Source organism: Lepus europaeus, chromosome 17, assembly GCF_033115175.1.
Source record: "Lepus europaeus isolate LE1 chromosome 17, mLepTim1.pri, whole genome shotgun sequence".
In the NCBI taxonomy this organism is placed as follows: Eukaryota; Metazoa; Chordata; class Mammalia; order Lagomorpha; family Leporidae; genus Lepus; species Lepus europaeus.
The window spans coordinates 35,541,696-35,566,490 of NC_084843.1; the positions used below are offsets into that span (position 1 = coordinate 35,541,696).

A 24,795-nucleotide genomic window follows, 5' to 3' on the forward strand; every position below is an offset into this window, starting at 1 on the left:
AGAGACCCATAAGACAGCCACACATCTTCCAAAAAAAACAAAAACTAAAACGCTTTAATTGACTGAACCTTTAAGATGAACAAAGGACCCGTGGCCTTTTGTCCTTGAGTCCGTGATCACCATCCATCTTACTTCACAAGGCAGCTGCTCCAGAAACTCCATGAGCCATGGCAAAGGCTGCGACTTGTCCCTCTGCAATGAAGATTTGTTGAGCACCTGCTGCATGCCGGGCCCTGTGTGTTCCAGCCAGTGGTCCCACCTCCAAGCGTCGACCTGTCTGTGGCTCAGCCTCTGGCTCTGAACTGCCTCTCCCTGTCTCTCCTGGGGAGGTCTCACTAGACCATAATGGGGACAATGATTGTCGCTCCAGGCCCAAGTCCCCATCCCTGCGTGCACCTGTCCTACTGGGCCCTTCCATCAGATTTCAGAGTTGTGTGCTCCAGATGAAATCTGGCGCTCCCAGCCTCCCTATTTTTTGTTGTCTACTGTGTCATCCAGCAGTTGAAGATCTGCGGTCACCCTAGAATCTTCTCTTTCCCTCACATGCTGCACCCGTTTCCATCAATCAATCATCTTTGCTGTACATTCCCCAAACAGACCCTAAGACCACTTCCTGCCACGCCTCCTGTGATGCCACCCGCCTCCAAGATCCCATCACCTCCTCCCTCAGCAGCTGCTCAGAGTCGATTTCCCTCGCAGCAGCCAGAGTAACACCTAAACACCATTGTCAGGTCGTGGCCATCAGCGCCATGGATCATGGGATAAAGTCCCTCTGGTGGTATCCCGGCCCCCCGATCCAGGTGTGTGACTGCCCTGGCGTGCACTGACGGGCTCCAGTTGCTCCCTGGCTCTGTCCCAGCATCGTGGATGCTGTCTGGTGTGGAGGAGGCTCCAGCAGTGGCTTGCTTGGCTTGGGTCACAGCACTTCCTTCTGTCCCTTGTACAAGCATGCCAGCTGCTCTGTGCCAGAATCTTGCCCTCTGCTAGTCCCCAGCTGGCTCTAGGCCTCACCTTGGACCCACATGACACTCCTCAGGAAGGTCTTCCTGGGTCCTGCTCTCCAGCTAAATGACCATCGCCCACAGCACCCAGTCTGAACTTCTTCCTGATGCTCTTTAGCTCTGCGGCGCTGTATTATTTATTGACTTTGGTTTGGGGTTTTTCTCCTTGCCCAGAAGGTAAGCTGGGGGCAGGAGCTGTGGCTGCCTGGTCCATGCTGCATTTCTGGCACCAGGAATGCTGTCCAGCTGTAGCTTACGGAGCCCCTGAGGGGACTGGGATAAGAAAGGAACTCACTGCTGTTCTCTCTCACAGACGTTCTGGAACATTCCCACTTCTCTTGAATTTCATGACACTGCTTTTCCTAAACAAGTTCATGACATTTTGTGTAAATGAGAAAAAAAAAGTCAGCTTTAATTAATCCCTGGAAATTCCTCAGGTGCTCTTGACACTAATAAATGGTCCCGAGGCCTTGTAAATTCAAGACGGAGACCTGAGCAGTCATGACCTTCAACAGGAGAAATCAGAATCCCGAGTCAGCTCCAAGACTCACTTCAGACAGCAGTCAGGTGTAGCTTCATAGGCAGGAGATGGGATTGCTGATCAGTTATAAATAAAGGTCAGTTACCTTAAATCATATTACAAACACGCTGAAAAAGCTTCTGTGGAATAGGAACCCACAATACATCCTTTTATAAAGGAAAAATATTGTACGGATCATCCCTTAATTAGCCAGATGCATGTTTGCATAGACGACACTTTCCTAAAGCCAGGTGTCTGGCAGGTGGTCCTGGCAGTTCACTCCCTTAAGCATCCAACGGCTGGCCAGAGAGTGAGACACTCTGCCTCCAGGGCAAAGCCGGTTAGCTGGAAATAACAGACAAGTCATTTTTCCTGGCAGACGTGTCTGTAAAAATGGCTCCCTTTTCTGGGAACAAGAAGCAGCAGCAGGTTTTCCTCCATTCGTTCCGGAACAGGGACATGTTGTAGAGAATGGGGTTTAGGGCCGAGTTGGCGAAGGTGAAGGCTACCACCCAGAAGAAGAGAGACGGCCAGATGACCAGGTCCTGCTGGAAGTTCTGGATCAAGATGAGCAGGATGGTGATGATGATGGGGCTCCACATGATGAAGAAGGAGACCATGAGCAGGAAGAGTGTGCGGAAGAGCCGGAAGTCCTGCTGCGACACGCGGATCTGGTGGCTCTCCGAGTATGCCAGGCTCACCGTCAGTCTCTTCCTGGATGCCTTGGTGATCTGCGGGAAACCAGGACAGAATCAGAGCACACTTTACTGCAGAATGTCGGCCATTTCTGACCTAGGAGCCCAGGACTTGGGATCTGCCCTCTGCGCTGTGCTGGTGAGGTCTGACTTTGAACCTGGTGTGGAGGGAGCTGCCGTCCCGGAGACCTGGCCAGCCACCTGCATTTAGAACGTGCTGGAGAGGTCGGCGCCGTGGCTTAACAGGCTAATCCTCCGCCTTGCGGCACTGGCACACCGGGTTCTAGTCCCGGTTGGGGCGCCGGATTCTATCCTGGTTGCCCCTCTCCCAGGCCAGCTCTCTGCTGTGGGCCAGGAAGGCAGTGGAGGGTGGCCCACAGTCCTTGGGCCCTGCACCCCATGGGAGACCAGGAGAAGCACCTGGCTCCTGGCTTCAGATCAGCGAGATGTGCCGGCTGCAGCGGCCATTGGAGGGTGAACCAATGGCAAAAAGGAAGACCTTTCTCTCTGCCTCTCTCTCTCACTATCCACTCTGCCTGTCAAAAAAAAAAAAAAAAAGAACGTGCTGGAGAAATAGACGGCTGGCTGGCTGGCTGGCTGGCTGTGAAATAAGGCAGAACTGTAAAGAGGTTGATGAGGGGAAGTAGGAGCTTGGATGGGTCGGTCCACAGAGACGTGTGCACGGGAGCATATTGTCCCTGTCGGTCTCTTGGCTGAAAGAAGTCACCATGAGACACATATCCACAATCCATGCTCCAGGGGCAAACTCAGTGACAGGTATGAGGTCTCTGGCCTTCCGTGCCCCAGAGGTGACCAACGTGAGCAGGCTTGTGTGTGACCTGCTGGAAATGCGCCAGCTCCACAGACAAGGCCAGCCACGGCCCCGTGGGCTGCACTCGTGCCGTGGACACACAGGGGAGCTCACATCCATTCCACCTGCGGACACACCACGGTGTCCCCAGGCCCCTGCAGGTGGGTACATGGTCTGCTCAGCCTTGTTGGTTGGTTTGGGGATGTGACAATTCAAGTGGCAGCACACACGCTCTGCCTCTCCCTCCCCTACAGGCTACTGGCTGGGAAGAGGCTATGAGAGAGGGCATCAGAGTGTGGCCAGGCCAGGCAGAAGGAAGCCCCAGACCCCCTCTCCCACACACACACTGATCCTTTCCTTTCTCAGGAGAACATGGACCCTCATCTTGCCCCTGAGCCCCTGGGTTGGGGGCTGTGGCAGGTAACTGCACTTGGAGGCTGCTGCCAGGGTCAGCCTGCAAATGCAGCTGGGCCTGGGACGCCCACCCATGCATGTGGGATGACCCCTGCCCTGCGCCAGCAGGGCCTGTTGGCACCATCACCATCCCTGCATGGCAACCAGAGGCAGGGATCAGCTCCTCACAAGGGCAGCCGTGGCCTTGAGGGCGACCAGCGGCACCGTCAGAACAGCCAGCCCTCCTCCATCTCTCTCGCAGCTCTGGTGCCGCAGGCCCAGCCCACACTGCGGGCAGGGAAGCTTCCAAGAGACCAAGAGATGGATGTTTTCAAATGAGCAAGCATCACCAGAGAAGGACTGGAGGCTTTGGGAAGGAAACAGATGTCACCGAATGTGTCCCTGCCCAGGAAGAAAGAGCTGGTCAGAGCATGGGGTGGGGGTGGGATGGGGATCTGTTGTGAAATCTCAGCCATTTCCTACCTGTGCCCCCAGATGAGAGATGGAATTGGCAGAATCAACATCCTTGTGCCTAGCTCAGCCACCTAAGTGACAGTATCAGTAGCATAAATCCCTAACAGGGGAAACCTCTGATACTGTGTCCTAGCCAGCAGGGCTGGAATTTCAGCAGAGAGACTGGGGGCACGGAAGGCAACCCTGGTTATACAGGTTTGGAAGGGAGTTCTGGGCTCCTGCCGGCCTCACTCCCTGGGTCTTCCCTCCTGTCTCTTCAGTTATAGGGTCTTGCTTCTATGTCAGTCAGAGAGGGCTGCAGTGGGGCAGTGTTGGGGACAGAAATGGCCCAGCTACTGACTGGGGTGTCCAGATGACCGCAAGGCTCACGTGTGCTCCTCTCCTATGGTCCCACAGGAAGATGATAGGTTTGAGCCTCACAAAAGCTTCATGACTTCCTGGAGCTACAGTGCTGGCACTGGAGGGGACCCGAGCACCCTCTGAGCTGTGCTCTTTGGGCTTTCCGGTCCTTGGCGGCGCCCAACGTGATCCCATGTCAACGTGGACTCGGAGCCAGCAGGTGAGGATTCTGCATTTCTAACAGACTCTGCTGCACCTGCTGTGGTCCGCGGAGCACACTGGGTCGCCCAGGCCTAGTCCAGCCCTTCATCCTACAGGTGAGGAAGCAGCCCCCCCGAGAGACACCTTAGCCAAGCCGTTTTGAAAAACGGGTGACTTGGAAGTGTTCACTTCAGAAAGCAAACGCCCGGGGAGACTGAGCCCAGCCGTCCTCAAGGCACAGCCAGAAGGGAGACAGCACTGGCCCCTCTTAACCAATGAAGTCCCTAGGTAGAGTGTGGCGCAGTGGGGCTGGAGGTGCCCACCTAGCCTGGGTTCCCATGGGACAAGGTACCCATGAGCCTGACACCCCAGCCTAAGACCTCTGCCCCGGGGAGCAGATCCAGCGTGGAATATCCCAACCACGCTGGAGGTCCTGCCAACCCCCACTGACTTCATCTCTCCCAGGTCCTTCTGCTTCTCTTGCAGGCAGAGGCTGCCGGCCACATGGGAGTTGCTTGCATCACGGACACTAAATGGCCAGGGATCTCACTGTTGGCTCTGGGCCAAGCCCCTGTGGCTGCTGAACCCCAGCAGGGGAAGTAATTAGGAGGTCATTAGCACCCTTCACAATCCGGGCAAGTTTAGCTCAAGACCAGCATGGCTTACACCAGTCCCCTTAGAATACTGTGACTAATCAAAGGAGGGCGGTGGCATTGTTTGATGAGGACGTGTGTGCGCTTGCTGTCTGTGTGTGGCAGGCTAGTCCACCTGGCGACAGCGACCAGGACAGCAGATGCCTTCTTCCTTGCAGCTCCCAAGCGCCCAGAGCAACAGGGAGCCAGGGATCGCTGCATTGCATTGAGGACTGGCGTGTGCCCAGCTGCACCGTGCTGTGCCTTTGTTTGATGAGTCGCCACATTTAATCTTCACAGCTCCTCTCTGGATTTGTACGATTTTTCCCATTTTCCAGAAGAGGAAATGGAACCTCAGGAGATTCGGAAGCTACCTGTTGCAGTTCACCGTCCTGATGACACCTGCTCAGAGCCTCCCTCTGTGAAATCCCAGCTGGAGGTGAGCCATTTCAGAAAAGGCTCCCACACGGGCGGCCCCAGGGTCCTGCTCGGCCCGACCCTGGCTCAACAGGGCAGCAGCTGCTCGGGAGACGGCAGCCACCAGGCCGTAAGGGGACAACCGAGTCTGGAAGTCGCCACGCAGAGACGACATTGCAACATATGTTCAGGTGAAAGCTGGTTAAGCTAAGAGGCTCACTTTGGCCGACAGATCTGGGACAGCAGCGGACAGCACCTGACAACGACTGAGTGAACAGATAGGGCGCTGATTCATGCACCAGCTGCGTACCTGCTTGGGTCGTTAATTTTTTTTTTTTTTTTTTTTAGCACTGACAGATGCTACAAGTTCCTTCTCTCCACAGACCCACGAGTTGCAGGGAGTGAGGAGGAAAATGGGGCTTTATAGTCCAGTGTGGCTCCTCCCACCCCTGCCAGATGTTAAGGCCAAGCAGCACTGACCTGGGATTTCCAATAACCTCTGACATCAGATGGAAGGCTCGGGGCGCTTTTAGATTCAACTAAACGCTCCCTTGACTGTTGAGGAGGGACTGGAATCCTCCAAACCAGCCTCTGGGGTCGATTTTGTGGTTGCCCCCATTTTTCGGGAGCTAAGACCAAGGCTGGGAGATGAAGTGACGGCTCAAGTCTCACTGTCAAGTGGAAGCAGTGCTCCCCGTGCCCAGGAACGAGGTGGTGGGCACCGGCACACAATAAAACGCAAACGCTCACCTGGGTCCCCTTCAGATGTTCTGATTCCACAGGGGGCAGGGTAAGAAGGGCCCAGGAATCTGTACTCTTCCTACACTCCCCCAGGCGATTCTTGCTGGCTGGGGTGTGAGAAGTACTGGTCTCGTAGGCCAAGCCAGGTTGGCGGCCTCCCCCAGGTCTCAAGAGAGTCCCTTTTGCAACATACTGGCTTCACACCCATGTGAGCTTCCAAGGACCCCGGAAGGGTCACGACCTTTAGCACACGACAGCCCCAGGCCGCAGCTGCTGCCAGGTGGGTGCAGGTGGAGGAGGCTGGGGGCTGAGGCACAGCTAACAGTTTCCCAGTGAGAATCACCCCGGAGGTCACCAGCACACGGAGCTCCAAAGCTGGGGAGAGAGGGCCGGGTGTGGGCAAAGGACTCCATGGTCACGGCCGGCACATGCTCCTGTTCGGCAGAAACAGATCATGCTTCTCCATCGAGCTCTGTGATCGGCTGAAAGTTTTTCAACCGCAAGTCACACCCTCACTTGCTTGGTCACCATGTGTTTATTGAGCACCTACTATGTGCCAAGCACTCGCGGACCCAGAGCAATAAAGCAAGGGAGCCCTGCCCACGCTGCACTCTCCTTCTCGGGTGCATGCAGGCGATGGGAGGGGAACAACGGCACATGGTTGCCGGGTGACAGTGTAAACCAAGCCCCAAACAGCAAGCACGGACAGCCCAATCAAAGGCACTTACGAGTCTCCGGGAGGCTGATCCCCTGGGAAAACTGTTGATTGGAAAAAGCCACTGAAGATGTATGGCCTGAGTCACAAGGAAAGAGGAAGCAGGGGAGACAGAGGACGAGCAAGGCCACTGCCCCAGCCCGTGCAGCAGCCCCTGAAAGGTGACGGCTAGGGGAAGGCCGAGGGGGAGTCTGCTCTGAACCCTTGCCCAGGTCGGGCCAGGGGGTGCCATGGGGCTCCCATCCAGACAGTTGCCCTGTGGGGAGAGGCTGTTCTGCAGGAGAGTTTAACAATGCTGTCTGCTCTGCTCCTGGGTTGCAAATTCCCACTGTCCATTAGCAAAATACAGGCTCTGAAAAGTCCTGCAGCCGAAACATCCCAGCTAACTTTTTGTTCTCCCAGCACTTTCCAAACTCGTTTGACCAGAGGATCCTTTCTAGCACCTAACGTCCCATGCAACTCCAGAGATGTGCTCAAGGCGAGAGTCTGGGGCGAGGCGTTTGTGTAGTGGTTAAGTCACCACTTGGAACGCCCTTATCCCACAGTACAGTGCCTGGTTCAGTCTGGCTCCTCTGCTTCCCATCCTGCTAATGCACACCGTGGGAGCAGCAGGTGGCAGCTCAAGGCCCTTGGGTCCCCTGCCTCCCACATGGGAGACCTGGATGGAGTTCCAAGGTTCCTGCTTTTGGCCTGGCCCAGCCCTGGTTGTTGTAGGCATTTGGGAAGTAAACCAGAAGATGGAAGATCTCTCTCTGTCCGTCTCTGTGCCTCTTTGCCTCTCAAATACAATGAAAATCAGTTTTTAAAGGAGTGATTCTCTGTAGAGGCATAAAACAGAGGCACATCTCAAGTCCTGAGGCAGAACCTGGGGGCTGGCCTGGTGGCCCAGTAGGTTAAGCAACTGCTTGCAATGTCAGCATCCCATGTCGGAGTGTCAGCCTGAGTCCCGGCCGCTCCAATTCTGACCCAGCTCCCTGCTAATGCACCTGGGAAGGCAGTGAAGACAGCCCAAGTGCTTGGGTGCCTGCCACCCATGTGTGAGACCAGGATGGAGTTCCTGGCTCCTGGCTTCAGCCTGGCCTAGACTTGGGGAGTGAACCAGTAAATTGAGAATCAATCAATCTCTCTCTCTATCTCGCTCTCGCTCTCTCTCTCTCTTTCAAGTAAACAAATAAATTTTCTTAAAAAAAAAAAAAACAGAAACAGATGGAACATGGGTGAGGGGCAGGTGAGGGCTGGTGGGGCAGGGCTGGGGGTGTCGCTATGCATCCCACAGTCAGGGGATGAGCTGAGTGGCTCGTTACTGTCCACGTGCAGCTGACTTTACAGAGCTCGGCTCCCAGCAGATCAAGCTCAGGAGAAAAGCTGAGTCAGCGTGCCCAGGTCACGTGCTTCTCCGGGGCTGAGCAGGGATAAACTATGAGGCTCATTCCTACACTCAACCCCCGTGGCGCCACTCACCTGTTTCCAAGTTACCAGCCCGACAAGCTCACAGGCACTATGTGAGGACCAGTGTCACGGTCCTCCGGGAACATGGCTGCAGTCGGTTTTGCCAGTGGGATGGAAAGGAAGTTTTAAAATGTCTTCAGCTTGTACTAACACGATTTTAAAAACACAGTCATATTTGTGCTTTCGTCTTACTGTGCTACTGGGGCATACAGGGCTCCAGTGAAAACTTAGGATCACATTAGTTAAGTGACTTGCCCAAGGTCACACGGCAATAAAGGTTGGACTAGAACTTGTCTTAGGAGTCTGCGTCCTGTGGTTTCCCCACTGCCCAAGAAGAGGAGGTGCTCGGGGCCCTCTCAGTGTGTGCCAAGGCTCCTGCCTGACTCCTTCCACGAGCACTTACTGAGCACCTACAATGAGTGAGCCAGGCCTTGCTCTAGGCAGGGGGACAGAGCAGAGGACAGAACAATGTCTCTGCCCTCAGGAAGTTGGCAAGATAGAGGACACACAAATGAGTACACATGCTGTCACGGGTGCACGTACTCTGAAGAGGTCTACAACAGGGTCAGGGACTAGGGAGTGATTCAGGGTCTTTCCGGGGAAGAATCTTTAGAGCAAAGACCTAAATGAAGTGAGAAGTGGCCCGTGCAGAAATCTGGAGAGCTCAAAGAAACAGCAGGTGCAAAGGTCTTGAGGCAGGCACAGGCTGGCTCATGTGTGGACAGCCCCCACATCAATGTAGACACAAGAGAGGGAGAGAACAGGAGGTAAGAGGGGCAGGCAGGGGCCAAATCACCTGGAACCTTTAGATGAGGGCTTGGGGTTTTGTTGCATGTGTGAGGGAAGTGACAGGCTCTATGCTACATCTTTGTTTCACTACCCAGGGCACCGTTTCACCCATGTGAGTCATGATAAGTCCAGGAGCTGCCCTGGGTTCTGTGATGGGGAGAACTGAAGGCTGGGGTGGGTGTTGGGAGAGTGATGCAACTGCAGTTGAGGTCAGGGGATCAGCTTTTATCTCCCCCAACTCACGAGGTCTCCCTGAAGCTTTCCAGGTGGCCCTTGGCTAAGAAAAAAGGAAGGGGGTGCGTGGGAAAGAATCACCCCCTCAGCAGGCAGCTCAGAAGTGTGAGACACGAGTGAAACAGGGGCAGACCAGAGCCCTCTGGGCATTTAAGAGACTCAGGAGTGGGAGCCCTGGCGGCGGGGGTGGGGGTGGCAGGTGCAGCCAGCCCCGCCCCAGCACCCATTCCTTGCTCATGCTGGGCTCCAAAGCTGGCCCGCTGTTCTGTCTCTAGAGAATTGCAGCAGTGCCTCTGCCCCGCCCCTCAGGGAGACCTGTTGAAAGAACAGCTCTGCCTAACACATAGCAAGCATCACTCACTCATTCAGCATCTGCCACTGGCAGGCCTGACACTGCAGGTCCCACCTGTGGAGCCTCTCACGTGTCCACACTAACTTCAGTCTATGGGGACGATGACTGCCATTTTGCATCCCGAGGAAACTTAGGTTCAGGGAGGCCACAGCCAAGGCCAAGGCCACGCAGCCAATCAGTGGCAGGTGCAAGACTCAAAGCCAGGCTCTGTGTCTGCCTTCATGGCCCTTTGCTCTCCTTCTTTGAAGCTCTTATTTACATTTTTAAAAAATATTAGTTATTTACCTATTTATTTGAGAGACAGAGTGCACTCCATCTACTTGTTCACTCCCCAAATGCCCACAATGGCTGGGACCGGGCTGGGGCTGAAGCCAGGAGGTGGGAAGTCCAACCTGATCTCCCATGTGGGTGGCAGGAACCTAGTCAGCTGAGCCACCACCTGCTGCCTCCGCAGATTTGCACTGGTGGGGAGCTGAGCCCGGAGCCAGAGCTGGGAGTCAGCTACTCATGGGACAGTGGTGTCTTAGCTGCTGGGCTCAATGCCTGGGCCCATGTGTGACATCTGTGCAGCAAATGTTCTCACACACTCGCAGCATCGCGCCACCTGTGCTCCAGGCTTTCTCACTGGGTAGCGGCACTCTTGTCTGTCTGCCTTCTTCCTCTTCTGTCTACACAGAGACCATGACCTGCTCACCCTTGATCCACCTCCACCCCATACCTGCGCTTAGCACAGAGCCAACCCTAGAAAAACGTTTGAGGAACTAAAAGCATGGAGACCCTGCGGCCAGACTACCTAGGTTTAAATCTTGCTACAGCCACATATGAGCTGTGTGACCCTGGATGCGTGACATAACCTCTCTGTGCTTGCCTTGGTCTTCTTATCTGGAATTCCTATTAGGATTAAGTGAGTTAGCTCCTGGCCTATGATAAATGCTATATAAATATTTGTTAAATATTTAAAAATCCATTCTACATTTCACTTCCTTTTCCTGCTGAGTTCTTTCTTTTTAACTTAGTGATAATAAATAATACCTACATAGCATTAACAATCTTGTACATGACGCCTTCCTTGTAAGCACTTTCTAAGCCTTAGCTCCAGGCCTGAATCTGCCTCGTACCCTTAAATGAGCCTCAGGCTGGGACTCATTTTAGGGGTGGGTAAGGGTTAGGGACAGTAACATGGAAAGGCATCTCCCAGAGGCCCCAGCGATGACCGGGCCTGGGTGGAGGTGGACCTGGCATGGGCTCTGACAACAACCAGATCCTCAGCTACAAAAAAAAAAAAAAAAAGTGTCATAAAAGTGGCCAGACGGTGAGCAGAAACCATAGGACCCCACTTCCGGATACCTGTTTACCAGATGACCGTGCATAAAGTGCCACAAAGCCAAGATTCAACAACTGTAAACCTTCACAAGGGCGCGAAGGCCTTGCGTGCCATCTCCTACCGTGGGTGGAGCCGTCATACTTGCTGCCTGCCTGGGCCAGCCGAGAGGTAGGAACCAGGCTGGCCCCTGGGCACGTTCACTTTGAAGGCACACATTTCCTGCGTCAGTGGACGTTTGCAATGGACTTCCCCAGGAGGGTGGGTGGGTGGGTGGGTGGGGGTGGCCACTGAAGACAGCAGCAGGGGCTTCTGGAACATTCAGCTTCCCAGTCTGGGCACTGCTTTGATGAGTATTCCATCTTGGAGCTGTGCCGTCAGCTGGAGGTGCTTTCTGTATGTAGGTCAGCCTCCCATAAAGGGATTTTAAAAGTGTACCTTCCCCACCTCTGCCGCGTTGGTGATACAATGGACCCAACCCAAAAGTCCATAAACTAAATTATGTCGTATCTGGATGGCTGAAGACCATGCAGCCAATGAAAATGAAGGAAGGAGATACAGGAACAGAAATGGAAAGATGGGGAGATAAAGCCTTGAGTGAGAAAAAGGAAGCTGTAGAGCAGATAATATTTCGTGTCTGGGAAGAACATTGTGGGGAGCAGTGTCAGAAAGCAATCTGATCATCTTAACCTGCAGTTTGATAATGTTTACTAAATACACACGCAGGATATAGGACATACTCATATCATTCAGTAAACACACACAGGATATGTGATATATTCATTAAGCATACACATATGATAGATCATATATCATAAATATATATGTAAAACAAATTAAAGAAATGCACCTTGAGCTGTTAAGAACGGGGACAGAGTTGATTTCCAGTTTCTGTGTTATGCATTTCCGTGTCAGTTTTTTACTTCCGTTTGTTTCTTTTTTTTTTTTTTTGGCAGGCAGAGTGGATAGTGAGAGAGAGGGACAGAGAGAAAGGTCTTCCTTTTGCCGTTGGTTCATCCTCCAATGGCTGCTGCGGCCAGCGCACTGCACTGATCCGAAGCCAGGAGCCAGGTGCTTCTCCTGGTCTCCCATGGGGTGCAGGGCCCAAGCACTTGGGCCATCCTCCACTGCCTTCCCGGGCCATAGCAGAGAGCTGGCCTGGAAGAGGGGCAACCGGGATAGAATCCGGCGCCCCAACCGGGACTAGAACCCGGTGTGCCGGTGCCGCAAGGCAGAGGATTAGCCTGTTGAGCCACGGCGTCGGCCCCCGTTTGTTTCTTATAATGGGCGCGTATTTATTACTTTAGTGATGAGAAAAAAAAAAAGCCATCGACAAAGATACAACTTATTTTAAGAAAAATAGCAAATGCTCACTCCTCAGTGTTGCAGGCAGGTAAGGCTGGAGCAGTAAGTCAGGACACGCCTGCTCTGAACGCCAAGGTACCGTCCGACCCGGAAACGCTAAGTTTCTACCGGAAATGCCGCAAGTCTGAGTGCAGTTCAGCCGTAGCGTGTGAAACATACATACCTGTAAAATCTTGGAGTAGCTGATCACAATGACCAGTCCTGGCACCAAGAAGTTCAAGGTGACAAAAGACACATCCCAGGAGATTTCTCCAGCAACACTGGGCCAAACCAGGGTGCAAATTGGCATCTCCTAGTTACAAAAAGGAAAGAACGTCACTGAGCTGCTGGCCGCTTCTTCAGCCCCTGGCTGAGCCCTGGGCAGGGGGGACCCTGTCGTGTTGCACTGTTTCACAGCTGGCAGGACGAGGATGTGCGGTCCCACCACGCCCGCTGAAGGCCACAGAGCCCATGGTTCATCTGGGTGGGGGCGGCAGCACCAGGTGTCTACAGTGTGTCAGACATGGTCAGAGAGCCCAGCACCTGACCCCAAGCAGGTGGGCAGCTCCACGGGGGCAGGCGCCTCTCCGACCACGTGCACCTCCACACTGGAGCCTGTCAGGCCAAGATGACAGAGCAGTGTAGCAGAGGAGGTTCCTGACCTTGTTGTATGGCGCTCAGATGTCTGACCATGTACTGCCGAGCCCCACCTCCTAGCAGGACCTTGTCAAAAAGTGACTTGGAGCTGCTGTAACAATTTCTCCCAAGGAGTAATTCAGACAGCCAGCTCTGGGTCTCCCCCGACACAAATGTCAGGAACAAAACGATTTAGAAAACAAGTTGCCCTAAACCCTTCGAGGCAGGCGAAAGAGACTTTTGAGAGCACATGCTGTGTAAAGGACCAGCTAGTGATCTTCGTGGGCAAAGAGGCGTAACCACTGTCCAGAAGGGATGGTACCACCCACAGCATCATTCATTCATTCATTCATTCGACCAGTACTTCTTGAATGCTGTTTTAGGCAAAAAGCAATGAATTTACCATTACCTTTTCCTACCTGTGAATCATATTTAGGTGGTCAAACTTAAAATAGTCCCCGATTTCCTGGAAATAGCGATCTCTAGCATCATTGAGCATTCACTGGGCACCAGGGAGCACTTTGCATCGATTATCTGATTTAATGCCCACAATCACCCGATCCAAGTGCACGTTATTTTCCCCACTCCATACAGGAGGAGACTAAGGCTTAGAAACATCCCCTGAAACACAGGAGACGCCGTTCCTTCAATCGTGCAAAATTTTCCCTGAAGAGCTTTGGGGATACAAGGGCTCACCAGGGACCTAGCAAGAAAACTGCAGGCCAGACCAGCAGGGAGGAATGCCTTAGGATGAGCAGGGGACTTCCTTTTCCTGTGCTGTGAGATGGTGTGCAGTGGACGGGACCATGCACATGTCATTCCCGTGCCTGCCCATCCAGACCTGACAAGAGAAAGTTCTTTAAGTCTTTCCCCATTTTGGTGGCTGGGAAGAGACTTGTGTCCGTCCAGAACCTGCTGGACACCGGCAGCAGGGATACCACTGCTCTTTAGACCATCCACGCAGCCGTCACTCGGTACTCAGACCTGTGTCCTCCACTCCGCCTGCCAGGCCCCTCATTCCAGTTCACTGGTGCCAGTAGCTGAGTGGTACAGGCTGATATGCAGAAGCACCATCTGGAACAAACAGTCCCTAATTCTTGCACTTGTGGTGGGAAAATGTAGAGGAAGAGTAGCAAAACATGATCCCAGAACCATGTCATGAAACTCCGAAGGCCTGTCTCCATGTCTCTGCCTTTCAAGTAAAATAAACATTAAAAATAACTGTAACCGTCAGGCACGTGGCAGAGCAGGTAAGGCGCCGCTTGGGTCAGCTGCATCCCGTGATGGCCTCCGCTGCTGACCCTGCTTCTTCCTAGCGTGCACAGTGGGAGGTAGCGAGTCGGGGCTCAAGTAGTTGGGTCCCAGCTGCTCTTGTGGAGGCTTTTTTTAAATGAAATATTTTACATTACTTATCATACTGTCTGTTTTTAAGAAACCTTTTATTTAATGAGTACAAATTTGCTAAGTACAACTTTAGGAATATAGTGATTCTTCCCACCATAACCTGCCCTCCCACCCCCACTTCCTCCTCCCTCTCCCATTCCCAATTTCATTCTCCATTAAGATTCGTTTTCAAGGCCAGCACCGTGGCTCAACAGGCTAATCATCCGCCTTGTGGCGCCGGCACACCAGGTTCTAGTCCCTGTCGGGGCGCCGGATTCTATCCCGGTTGCCCCTCTTTCAGGCCAGCTCTCTGCTGTGGCCCGGGAGTGCAGTGGAGGATGGCCCAAGTCCTTGGGCCCTGCACCCCATGGGAGACCAGGAGAAGCACCTGGCTCCTGCCATCGGATCAGCGCGGTGCGCCAGCCGCAGCACGCCGGCCATGGCAGCCATTGGAGGGTGAACCAACAGCAAAGGAAGGCCTTTCTCTCTGTCTCTCTCACTGTCCACTCTGCCTGTCAAAAATTTTTTTAAAAAAATTAAAAAAAACCACGATTCGTTTTCAATTAACTATACACAGAAGACCAACTCTATACTAAGTAAAGATTTCAACAATTTGCACACACACACACACAATATTAAAAACTGTTTGATAACAAGTTTTACAGTTAACTCTCATAATACAACTCTCTGAGGACAGAGGTCCTGCATGGGAAGTTAGTGCACAGTGACTCCTGTTGTCAATTTAACAATTAACACTCATGTATGATGTCAGTGATCGCATGAGGCTCTGGACATGAGCTGCCCAGGCTATGGAAGCCTTTTGAATCCACAAACCCCATCAATATTTCGACAAGGCCATAAGCATGGTGGAAGTTCTCTCCTCCCTTTAGAGAAAAGTACATCCTCCTTTGGTGGCCACTCCTTTCCACTGCGGTCTCACTCACAGAGATCTGGAGACTTTTGATTGAGTTCCTGGCTCTTGGCACTGGCCTGGCCCAGGCTGTTGCAGACATTTAGGGGTGAGCCAGAAGGTGGAAGTTCGTTCTCTCTCTCGCTCTCTTGCTCTGCCTTTCAAATAAAATTTAAATCAATAAATAAAAATGTAAAAAATGCTAAGGGACTCGACTCTTTCCAAAAGCCTTCTGCAGAGGAACTGCCAAAATCCAAAAGCCTGTGTGAAAGCTGGCACAACCAAAATGGAGTTGCTGGTGTCAAACCCTGACAGCACAGACAGACAAGCTCCGGAGGCCAGGACAGAGGGGCTTGCATGCCTGGTGACTCTCATGAAAGACTCGGCCACTAGCACAGCCTTGCACAAAAGCCGTTGCAACCTTGCACAAAAAATACTTCTGTGAGGACATCTGCCCAGCAACTGCCTTTTCAACCCTGACACCACCCTGGCTATTGATCCTTGCAGCCAAGGATTTTTTAAAAATATTTATCTTATTTATTTGAAAGGCAGAGTGACAGAGAGAGGGGGTCGGTCGGTCGGTCGGTCTCTCTCTCTCTCTCACACACACACACACACACAGGAGAGTGGTGGTGGTGGGGGGACAGGGAGTGACAGAGAGAGCACTTCTATCTACTAGTTCATTCCCCAAATGGCCAAAGCCAGGAACCTGGACTCCCTCCGGGTCTCCCACATGGAGAGCGGGGGTCCAAGCACTTGGGCCATCCTCTGCTGCTTTCCCAGGTGCATTAGCGGGGAGTTCAATCAGAACTGGAGCAGCTGGGTCTTGAACCAGCATTCCAATATGGGATGCTGGCATTGTACGCAGTGGTTTAACCTGCTACACCAATGCACACCCCAGAATTATTTCAAAATAATCCCTGTATCTTCTTCATTTTGCCTTTAAAAATGCTCCCTTGCCTCAACCTCCTTGAATACACACATAGTTTATGATGGCACACATATTCTCCAATAAATTAATCATCGTTAGAGCATCACTCAGTTTGTTGCTCAGGGTGCCCCCGTATGATCTGCTGTGTTGAAGATAAAAGGTATGTATGACAAATACGTACACACCTATGCCTGCATGCATACACATTTGCTTAGAAAAAAGGCTGGAAGGATACACTCCAGAAAGCTAACAGTGTTTGTTCCTGGGGCAGGGCAGGCCTCCAAGTTATTGTTATTCTTTTGGCTTAAATTTTCTGAATTTCCCACACTGTGCCCCTGTTTTGTTTTGTTTTTGAGAGAGAAAAAGGTAATAAGTGTTCATTGCTAAGAGAACGGTGGTATAACATGAAACACAGGTCACCTTGATGGTTCAGCAACCCTCACCAGCTCTTAGGTGACAGAGACCATGAACTCGTCCCAGGAAGCTTCCTGAATTCCATGGCCTTAATGAAGAGGCTCTTCAATCTTTTGATTTGTGGCTCTCACTCAAGGCAGGAAGTGTGATAAGGACGTGAGATGCGAACTCTGCACAGTGTCCCCATCCATGAACTAAGAGACACTGCAACTGGCCTGGGTGGCCTCAGCGATGGATTTATATGCTCTGTAGAAGGCACTGTACTGCGTTGTTGATGAAAAGCAATTTCTACTCCCATTAAATAATAACAATAAGCCAAAACAGGCATCAGACCACAGTCAAAGACCTGAGCTGGGGCCAGAACTTTGTTTCGGTGGGAAAATCCACTTACTTGACTGTTGTCATTTCTAGATATCCTCCCCGCAGGCTGTGACTTGTGGAAGGGGTCTAGCTAGCACGTCAAATCTGGAAGGTAGGGCATGTTAGCCTCGTCTCTGGACTTTCTCTGCACATTTGCAACGTTTCCTGACTTTACAAAGGAAATTTGAAAACCAAAAATGCTGGGCCTGCCTGGGTACCGAGTTAGGGAGTGGACTCAGCAGTGCCAACCACAGGGCCTTTCGTTCATCTGACTCCAGGCCTGTGGCTGAGCCAGAGTGAAGCCACAGTGAGGAGGAGCACAGCACTGGCCCTGCCCGCGGCCGGAGTGGGAGAGAGGCACCCGGACACTTCCCCCCAGAGCAGGGAGCGACACAAACAGGATGGCGGAGCCACTGGGAAAGTCACAGCCAGGACAGGCTGCTGCAGCTATGCCTGGGAGGGTGAGGGCAGTGGGGCTTGGGCCAGGCGCGGGGCTGGCACTCAGGCACTGGAGGCTATGTACAATGAGGGGTCAAGTGTGGCTGGCACCCCCCAAATGCGTTCTGCCCCACCCTCTGCCATCTCCTCCATGCCAGAGCTTCCTTTGGGGGTGACAATGCCATCTACCCTCTTCAACCCTGTGCCCCCTCTACCCCACACTCAGCCCGTTGCCATGGGGTCATCATGGCTGATCCCTCGCTGGCTTGTTAAGCTTTGATCATCCCACCCCTAAAATGCTTCCACCCACTGCACCCCTCAGATCAGGACCCAGGGCCGCCACTCCCAAGCTGCCAGAAGCCCGAGTCCTGCCTTCCACCCTGCCCCTGCTGCCCCACCCTGCAGTCCTCAAGAGCTAGCCAACCCGCCCACCTATCTCATTCCCACTGGTCCGTCCCTCCCACAACAGGCCATATCTCAGCGGGCGAGCCCACACTCTCCACAGGGGCATACCTGGCCCTTCTCCCGCTTGCCCCGCCTACCTCCCAGCACCATTTCTTGCCACTGCTGCCCCTCATGGGGCATGGCTGGGGACTCCTTGCAGGGCTCAGAGCAGTGACAGGTGCTTCCTGGGCCTCAGCGTGGGCTGGTTCCTCAGCCTGTCCCCAGTGTTGCTGCTTGGCTCACTCCCCCTGCTCCCCACACCCAGGGGAGGCACGCTGTCTCCCAGGAGCATCCTTAGGCTCCCAGCACCCAGCCTGTGCAGGGAGCACCTCTCTGGGCCCTCCACAGAGGTGTCCTGCGAAGAGCAGTGAGTGATACAATCTGTCTCACTCAGGGCAGTGGCCCAGCCCCTGCAGGTCTGCCTGGAGCACAGAAGACTGGCAGATGGAGGGATTCTCTAAGCCTCTCCAGGTGGTTGGGGACATCTGTCTCCAGTCACTGCTCACGTGCCCATCCCTCCCCATACTGGCTGACCTACGTGCAGATGAATCCCATGTGACCCCAGCTGTTCACTCCCTGCCATGCCCTGGGCTGGGCATTTCCCACACCCCACCTCTTCAGGTCAAATGGAAGATTCCAATGTCACTGAAGGCAAGAAGGACTCCTGGTGGGACTTCTCCCATCAGCTTCCCAACGGAAAAGACAGAAGCCCTCCAAGCAAGAAATGGAAGCACTCACTTATAGTCGGAAAGTGCCCTCTGATATTAGCAAAGGCAGGCAAACTATGTTTACCCCCTCAAACAACCCACACTCAACAGAGCCATGAAAACACTAAGCCTGGTATTAATCAGGCTAGGATGGGGCAAAGGAGTCACAGCCCCTGAGAAATGTGAACTCACAGGAGAGGGCTCCCAGAGGAGCCAGACAGACGGGATGTATTTCAGCTGCATCCTTTGCCTGCACTGCGTGGGGCATTTCCTCCTCCCAAAAAAATCAACTGCAGGACACCTACTTGCGGATGAGAAGCCGTGACCGTATTAGGCCAGGGTCTGGCCCCACAGCATGCTCAGTAAATGCACTTCCTTTTCTTCATTTACGTTGCTTGTAGCGGGCGTACACCGGGAGGGGTGCTCAGCAAATGTTTGCAGAGTGAACGCACTGCTCATTCCGGCTGGGGTGGACAGTCTTCGCCACCTGCCCCTGTGGGTCACCGCCTGGCGGGGGGGGGGGGAGGCCAGCACATGCAGACAGGGATCCCCATTGCAACAGGCTGGGGTGGGAGCGTTGCTAAGATGCGTCCATCCTTGGAAACTGGCAGCCCATTATTTCACAGCAATCAGAAGAATTACACTGTTTGAAGAATGTTTAAAATGTGTATGCCCCAAGATAAGGCCCCTAATAGTAGTCAGCAATTCTTGAGTGCTTCACTGTGGATGTGCCAGGTGTGGGCCGCTGACAGGTCATTAGTCCCCATGGCAATCTGACAGGACTGACACTGCCATTGTGCCCAGTCTGCAAACAAGGAAAACAAGGTGCGTGCCAAGAGGTGGGGCCACCTGCCCTTGGTCATTGCTCCTACAGGGTCCAGAAATGGGGTTCAGACTCACCACGCTCGACACCAAAGCTACATGCTCAGATGCCACAGTGGCCAGGATTTCCAGCAAATCCATCAGCTCAACCTCCCCTAAGCCACGTCTGAGCGTCCAGCCACCCACAGCCCCAAGGGGACAAGGCTCATTGTGTCCCTGTTCCATGGGGTCTCAGAGAAGTAGCTCTGTGTCCCTGGATGTCACAGGAGCAGGGGCGCCAGGCTATGCCTGGTGTTAGCAGGGTCTCTCAGCACGTCACTGGGGAGGAACATATTCCCCCAACCTAAACCTCCATAGTTAGCATTCCAGTGGGAAGGCGCAGGCACAATCCGCAAGCAGGAAGCTGTGACTAGGACGGAGAAAACAAGCCCCGGCTAATTTTAAATGGGAGACTCAGTCTAGACTGGATCCTCCTCCGTCCCTTTTTCCAAACGGCCACACTTTTTTTTCTTTCATTCTTTTCAACTTACTTCAGCTGCTGAGCCTATGAAATGAGATGCTCCCTACCCTTTCTGACTACAGACCCTGAGAACCGAGGCGTTTCTCTGTTCGCTGGCTTCCTTGGTCCAAATACAGAAAAGCTAGAATACAGTAGGGGGTAATGTTGCAAGACCCCTGAAACTACAGTTTGTGGAGCCCTATGTATACTGTGAGGTTTTTTTTCCTGTACATACATCCCTATGATAAGATTTAATTTATAAGTTAGGCACAGGAAAAGAATTAGCCGTAGTAAGAAATAATAGACTAATAAAAATTGTTGAAATTTCTGGACTGTTTGTGGAATTTTCCAGTTAATATTTGTAGGCCTCGGTTGACTGCAGGTAGCTAAAACCATAGGTCAGGGGGTACAATGTATATTAGAACTCAATGAGAGAATAGTTATAGTGCAAGAGTGGGAGAGGGAGAGGGAGGGTGAGCAGTCAGCGTGGGGGGGCAGGTTGGGGAGAAGACCAGGGACAGAGAGAGCCAGACGGGACTGGCCCATTTTGGTCATCGCAGTCCCCCCCGCCCCGCCCCCACCAGCCACTACATCTACCAATTCCTGTTGACTTGCTCTGCTGCGGGTAACTGCCCCAGGCGCAGTAAGGACCCACTGTCTCCCAGTGGCTTTGCCCAAAGTTCTCTCCAATGGCTCTCCACACCACAGAGGTTTCCCTCTTATGCCGTGTGCCCAGCCGTCACCCCAGCCTGCACAGAAGCGCCCGGAAGCGCACCTTCGCCTATTCTGCAGATGCTGCTCAGGGCTCAGACCCCATGCAGGGGTGACACACGGGGCACCCAAGACCCAGAGGGGCCTCATCGGTGGAAAGCCCTCGCTCTATCACCTGTATGGGCACACAGTGTAGGGTTTGGGCTGGGAGGAGACAAGAGTCCCTTTGTTTCAGGTTATTTGCCAGTAAGTAGATCATATCTGAAAGAATTTGGAAAGGCACAAAATACATGTCTGGAAATTTCAGATCCATTCTACTTGGTCTTGAATTTTCTAAATGCCTCCTTTTCTGTAAGGAAAAAAAAAAAAGTGGTAGAAGTCCCTTAAGTTCTATGAAAAATATAGAACTATGGCAACTCAGCGAAGGAAGAACTTGGAAAATGTAATGGGGGTGGGGTGGGATGGGGATGGGGGTGAGCAGAACCCTAGACCCCTGCTGATCTCACTGGCTGGGGTGAGGCCCCACCTCCCTCTCCTTTTAGAAGCATCTGTGGGGCCCACCAGCATTCTCAGGCACATCTGGGCTGAGCAGGACAAGCCGACATCAGGCTCCAGTGCTCGGTCTGCCCATACCAATTACAGCCAGTGTCTCGGCAGATCCTGGCTCCTCTGACTTCCAAATAAGCCAGTCCTGGCTCTCCCCACACGGCCGCAGGCACCCATGGTCTCTGATCAAGTGCCAACAGGCCTGAGACAGTTCCTGCCTGCTAGCCACCCAACACCCTTCAGTGGATTCTACACCATCTACTGGCTGGCTGGGGTGACTGTGGATGGTGACCTTATGTTGCATATTCATCTAAGGGGGGGGGGGGGGCTAGAGGAGGAGACTGAGTGTTTCCCCATATCATGGAGAAATGTTGGGTATTTGAGAAGACAGAAATGCTTGCCCTGATTGTACATTGCAAGTATGTGCGTATATGGAGGTGTCCCGCGGGATCCCATTAAGATGTACAGTTTCCCTGGGTCAGTTCTGGATTTTAAAAAAAAAAAAGTTAAACAGTTTTTAAAATAAATACGAGATAATGCCAGCTTTCCACCAAAAATGTATTCCACACAAGTAAAAAACTATGAGGAACAGACTCTTAGATTTGATTTATGTTCTGGGGGGGGAGGGGGGAGGGAGACAGAGGAGAGAGAAAAGGGAAGGAGGCAGGGACAAGCAGAGAAGAAAGAAAAATAGGAAGACAACACTGCGTGCACACGATGCAGACTCCACCCCCCATACCCCCCACAAAAGGCCCGGGAAACCCACAGAGAAGCCCACCCCAAACACAAGGGGCAGCGTCTCTTGCTGAACCGCTCATCTCCAGAGTGCCACCTTCCCCCAGGTGCCATTCCTCTCCCTGCTCCCTCCCGACCCCCTCCTGTGGACCACTGGGAGGGTCTCTCTTGGAGGTTGCTCAGGACACCCCCACCCCCACTCCATCCTAGGGCCGCCAGGGGGCAGAAAAACGGGAAAACCGAGGGGGCGGAGGACTCGGCCCTGGGTTAGCCTCTCCAGGAGGCTGCTCCAGGAGGGCGAGGGTAGCAAAGACTCCCACAGCCATCGGGCTCCAGTGCCCGGTCTGCCCACACCAATTACAGCCAGTGTCTCGGCGGATCTGGGTCCATCCCTGGTGTCTCTAGGCGAGACGCTAAGAGCGAAAACACACCGGCCAAGACTTGCCGGCCACTGTCCTGCGCCCAGGGCTGGCCTTGCCGATGAGTCTCCGCGCTTGAACCCTGCCGCCACCCCTCAGCGTGGTAACGCGCACAGACCCGCACCCGAGACTCCGGACCGTCTGGCACTGTCCACAGGTCCTTTCTCAGCCCAAGGTCTCACCCCCATTTCGTGACCCTAACGACAGCTGTGGGCCTGCTGCCTGGAATAAAGCTCACCCGCTCAGCCTTTGAAATTTGCGACACATCTGGGGACCAAGATACCTGAAGCCTCTTATCCAAGGCCCGCAGGGTAGGATCCCGTGGTCTAGCCTAATCCTTCCGCTTTGCACTTGGAAAAACTGAGGACCCCAGAGGGGAAGTCACAGCCCCTTTTAGAGGCGGCACTGGGTCTGGGGTCTCCGATGCCCTCTGTCCCTCGCCCTCCACAAGCACCTACTTTCAAAGCAAGGAGCCTAACCCGATGGAAACTTCCGGCCCAGCTCGTCCTGGAACTAAGGGTGAGATACGCCGAGCAAGATAGTTTTCCGCTGCTGCGTGGCCTCAGCTTGCTCGTCTGAAAGTGGGCGTGATAACAATAGCGTGGTGACACCTGGCGCGCAGGCAGAGTTCAACACATGTGAGAGCCATCTTGCCCCCCCCCCCCCAATACTGTCTGGTTCCTCAGATCTCCGTTATTTAAGTAATCTCGCAAAGGCATTGCGTTTTGCCAGAATTGTGGAGGCTCGGCTTAGAGCGGCTGGGAGGGCGTTTAGGGACCTACGTCGCAGAATGACCGAGAGATTTAATAGAGAAGATTGCACCGCGCCAGGCACGGGAGCTCACGTTACAATGAAGCGCAACGGCCTCTTGTTGTTAATCAACGTTTTCCCCCGCTCGTGGCTAAAAGTTGGATCCCGTCTCGCGGCCCGCCCGGGACACCTGCCGGCCGCGCGCTCACCTGGTCGGCGCCGGGGAGGCGCTGCTGGACCACCTGGAAGAAGACGAAGAGGGGCAGCGCGGCGAGCGCCGAGTAGCCCCAGATGAAGGCCAGCAGCGCAGCCCGCGCCCGCCGCCCCGGGCCCCGCACGCCGTGCTGCAGGCGCACGATGCACACCACGCGCTCCAGACTGACAGCGGCCAGCGTGAGGATGGTGACGCTGCCGCTCAGGCTCATCACGTAGAAGAGCAGGTGGCAGGCGGCGCGGCCCAGCAGCCAGGCCTCTGTCCAGCGCACGGCCAGCACCGGCGGGATGGCGACAGCGAAGAGCAGGTCCGCGCAGAAAAGGTTGAGCACCAGGCAAGCGGTGGCTCCGCGGCGCCGTCGGCGGGCCACCAGCACCAGCGCGCACACGTTGCCCACCAGCGACACCGCGAAGATCAGCGACAGCACGATCGTCTCCACCACGCTCAGCACCAGCCGGTGGTCGCCCTTGACGTCGGAGAAGAAGGGGAAGCGGGTACGGTTGATTTGCTCCAGGCTGCGTGGGGCGCCAGCGCCCGCCGTCTGCGCGCACTCAAAGGCCATGCCGGGCGCCCGGCGGCCCGCAGCCGTCTGCAAGCGCGCTCATCTGGGAAGTGACTGAGTGCCAAGGCGGGGAAAGAGGGAGGGAGTCGGTTGCGACATCAGCCCTCTAGCCCCCTCCCGCCGGAGCAGCGCCCGCGCTGGGCGTAGCGAGCTGTGCCCAGGACGCGCGGGAACGAGGAAGTGGCGCGAACGCCGGCCTCAGACGGGCCCCGGCGCGGCCAATGAGGAGACCCTCGAGCCCTGGGCCGGCTGGGGAGCCCCCAGACGCCAGGGAATCTCCGGAGTCCCCCCCTTCCACCTGCACCTCCCAGACTCCTCCATCTTCCAGGGGGCACCCGTGTGCGAGGTCTTGCCCACCGATTTAGCTAAATTTGATTTCAGAATGTCAGAGCTGGATTTTGGAGATTATTTTGGCCTGTGTAGTTTAAACTTGAGTAAAGAAGCCCCATGGGTCTGGACTGGATCCCAAAGCAATTGGTGATGGGCCCAGATCTGAGGAGGGGGCAGGAGAGTAGGGGTCAAAATCATTACTTAATAACCGAGTAGGTTATTTAATATCTCTGTGCCCCAGCCTTTTTAACCTAAGAACTGGGAATAATTCTACTTGCTAGGTGATCATGAAAATGACATAAGGAGGTTAGCTGAGCACTGGTGCGTAGTCTTCATGTACTGTTACCGAGTATTAGCTGCTGTCATTTCAATGCAGGTGAATCTTTGCCTTCTGAATAGTGATTTAAAATGTTTTCCTGTAAAAGGGTGACTCACCAACATTCTGAATAAATCTGACGTGCCAGGAAGGCGGACACTGGAAAGCTATCAGGTACACCAGCGAGCTGTGATGGTGCCACTGACATCCCAGTCTGAGGAACACTGGACAGCCCAACCC

At 53.8% G+C, this 24,795-nt stretch overlaps 1 protein-coding gene across 1 annotated transcript; it reads right to left on the reverse strand.

Annotated features, from left to right (window-relative positions):
- Positions 1-70: 70 nt before the first annotated feature.
- On the reverse strand, positions 71-23,909 carry FFAR4 (free fatty acid receptor 4). The gene is made up of 3 exons (XM_062214453.1): positions 23,343-23,909; positions 12,613-12,741; positions 71-2,252 (listed from the first exon to the last, which is right to left on the reverse strand). The coding sequence occupies exons 1-3, from the start codon at positions 23,907-23,909 to the stop codon at positions 1,863-1,865; spliced, it is 1,086 nt and encodes a 361-aa protein (XP_062070437.1). The 3' UTR covers positions 71-1,862.
- Positions 23,910-24,795: the final 886 nt, after the last annotated feature.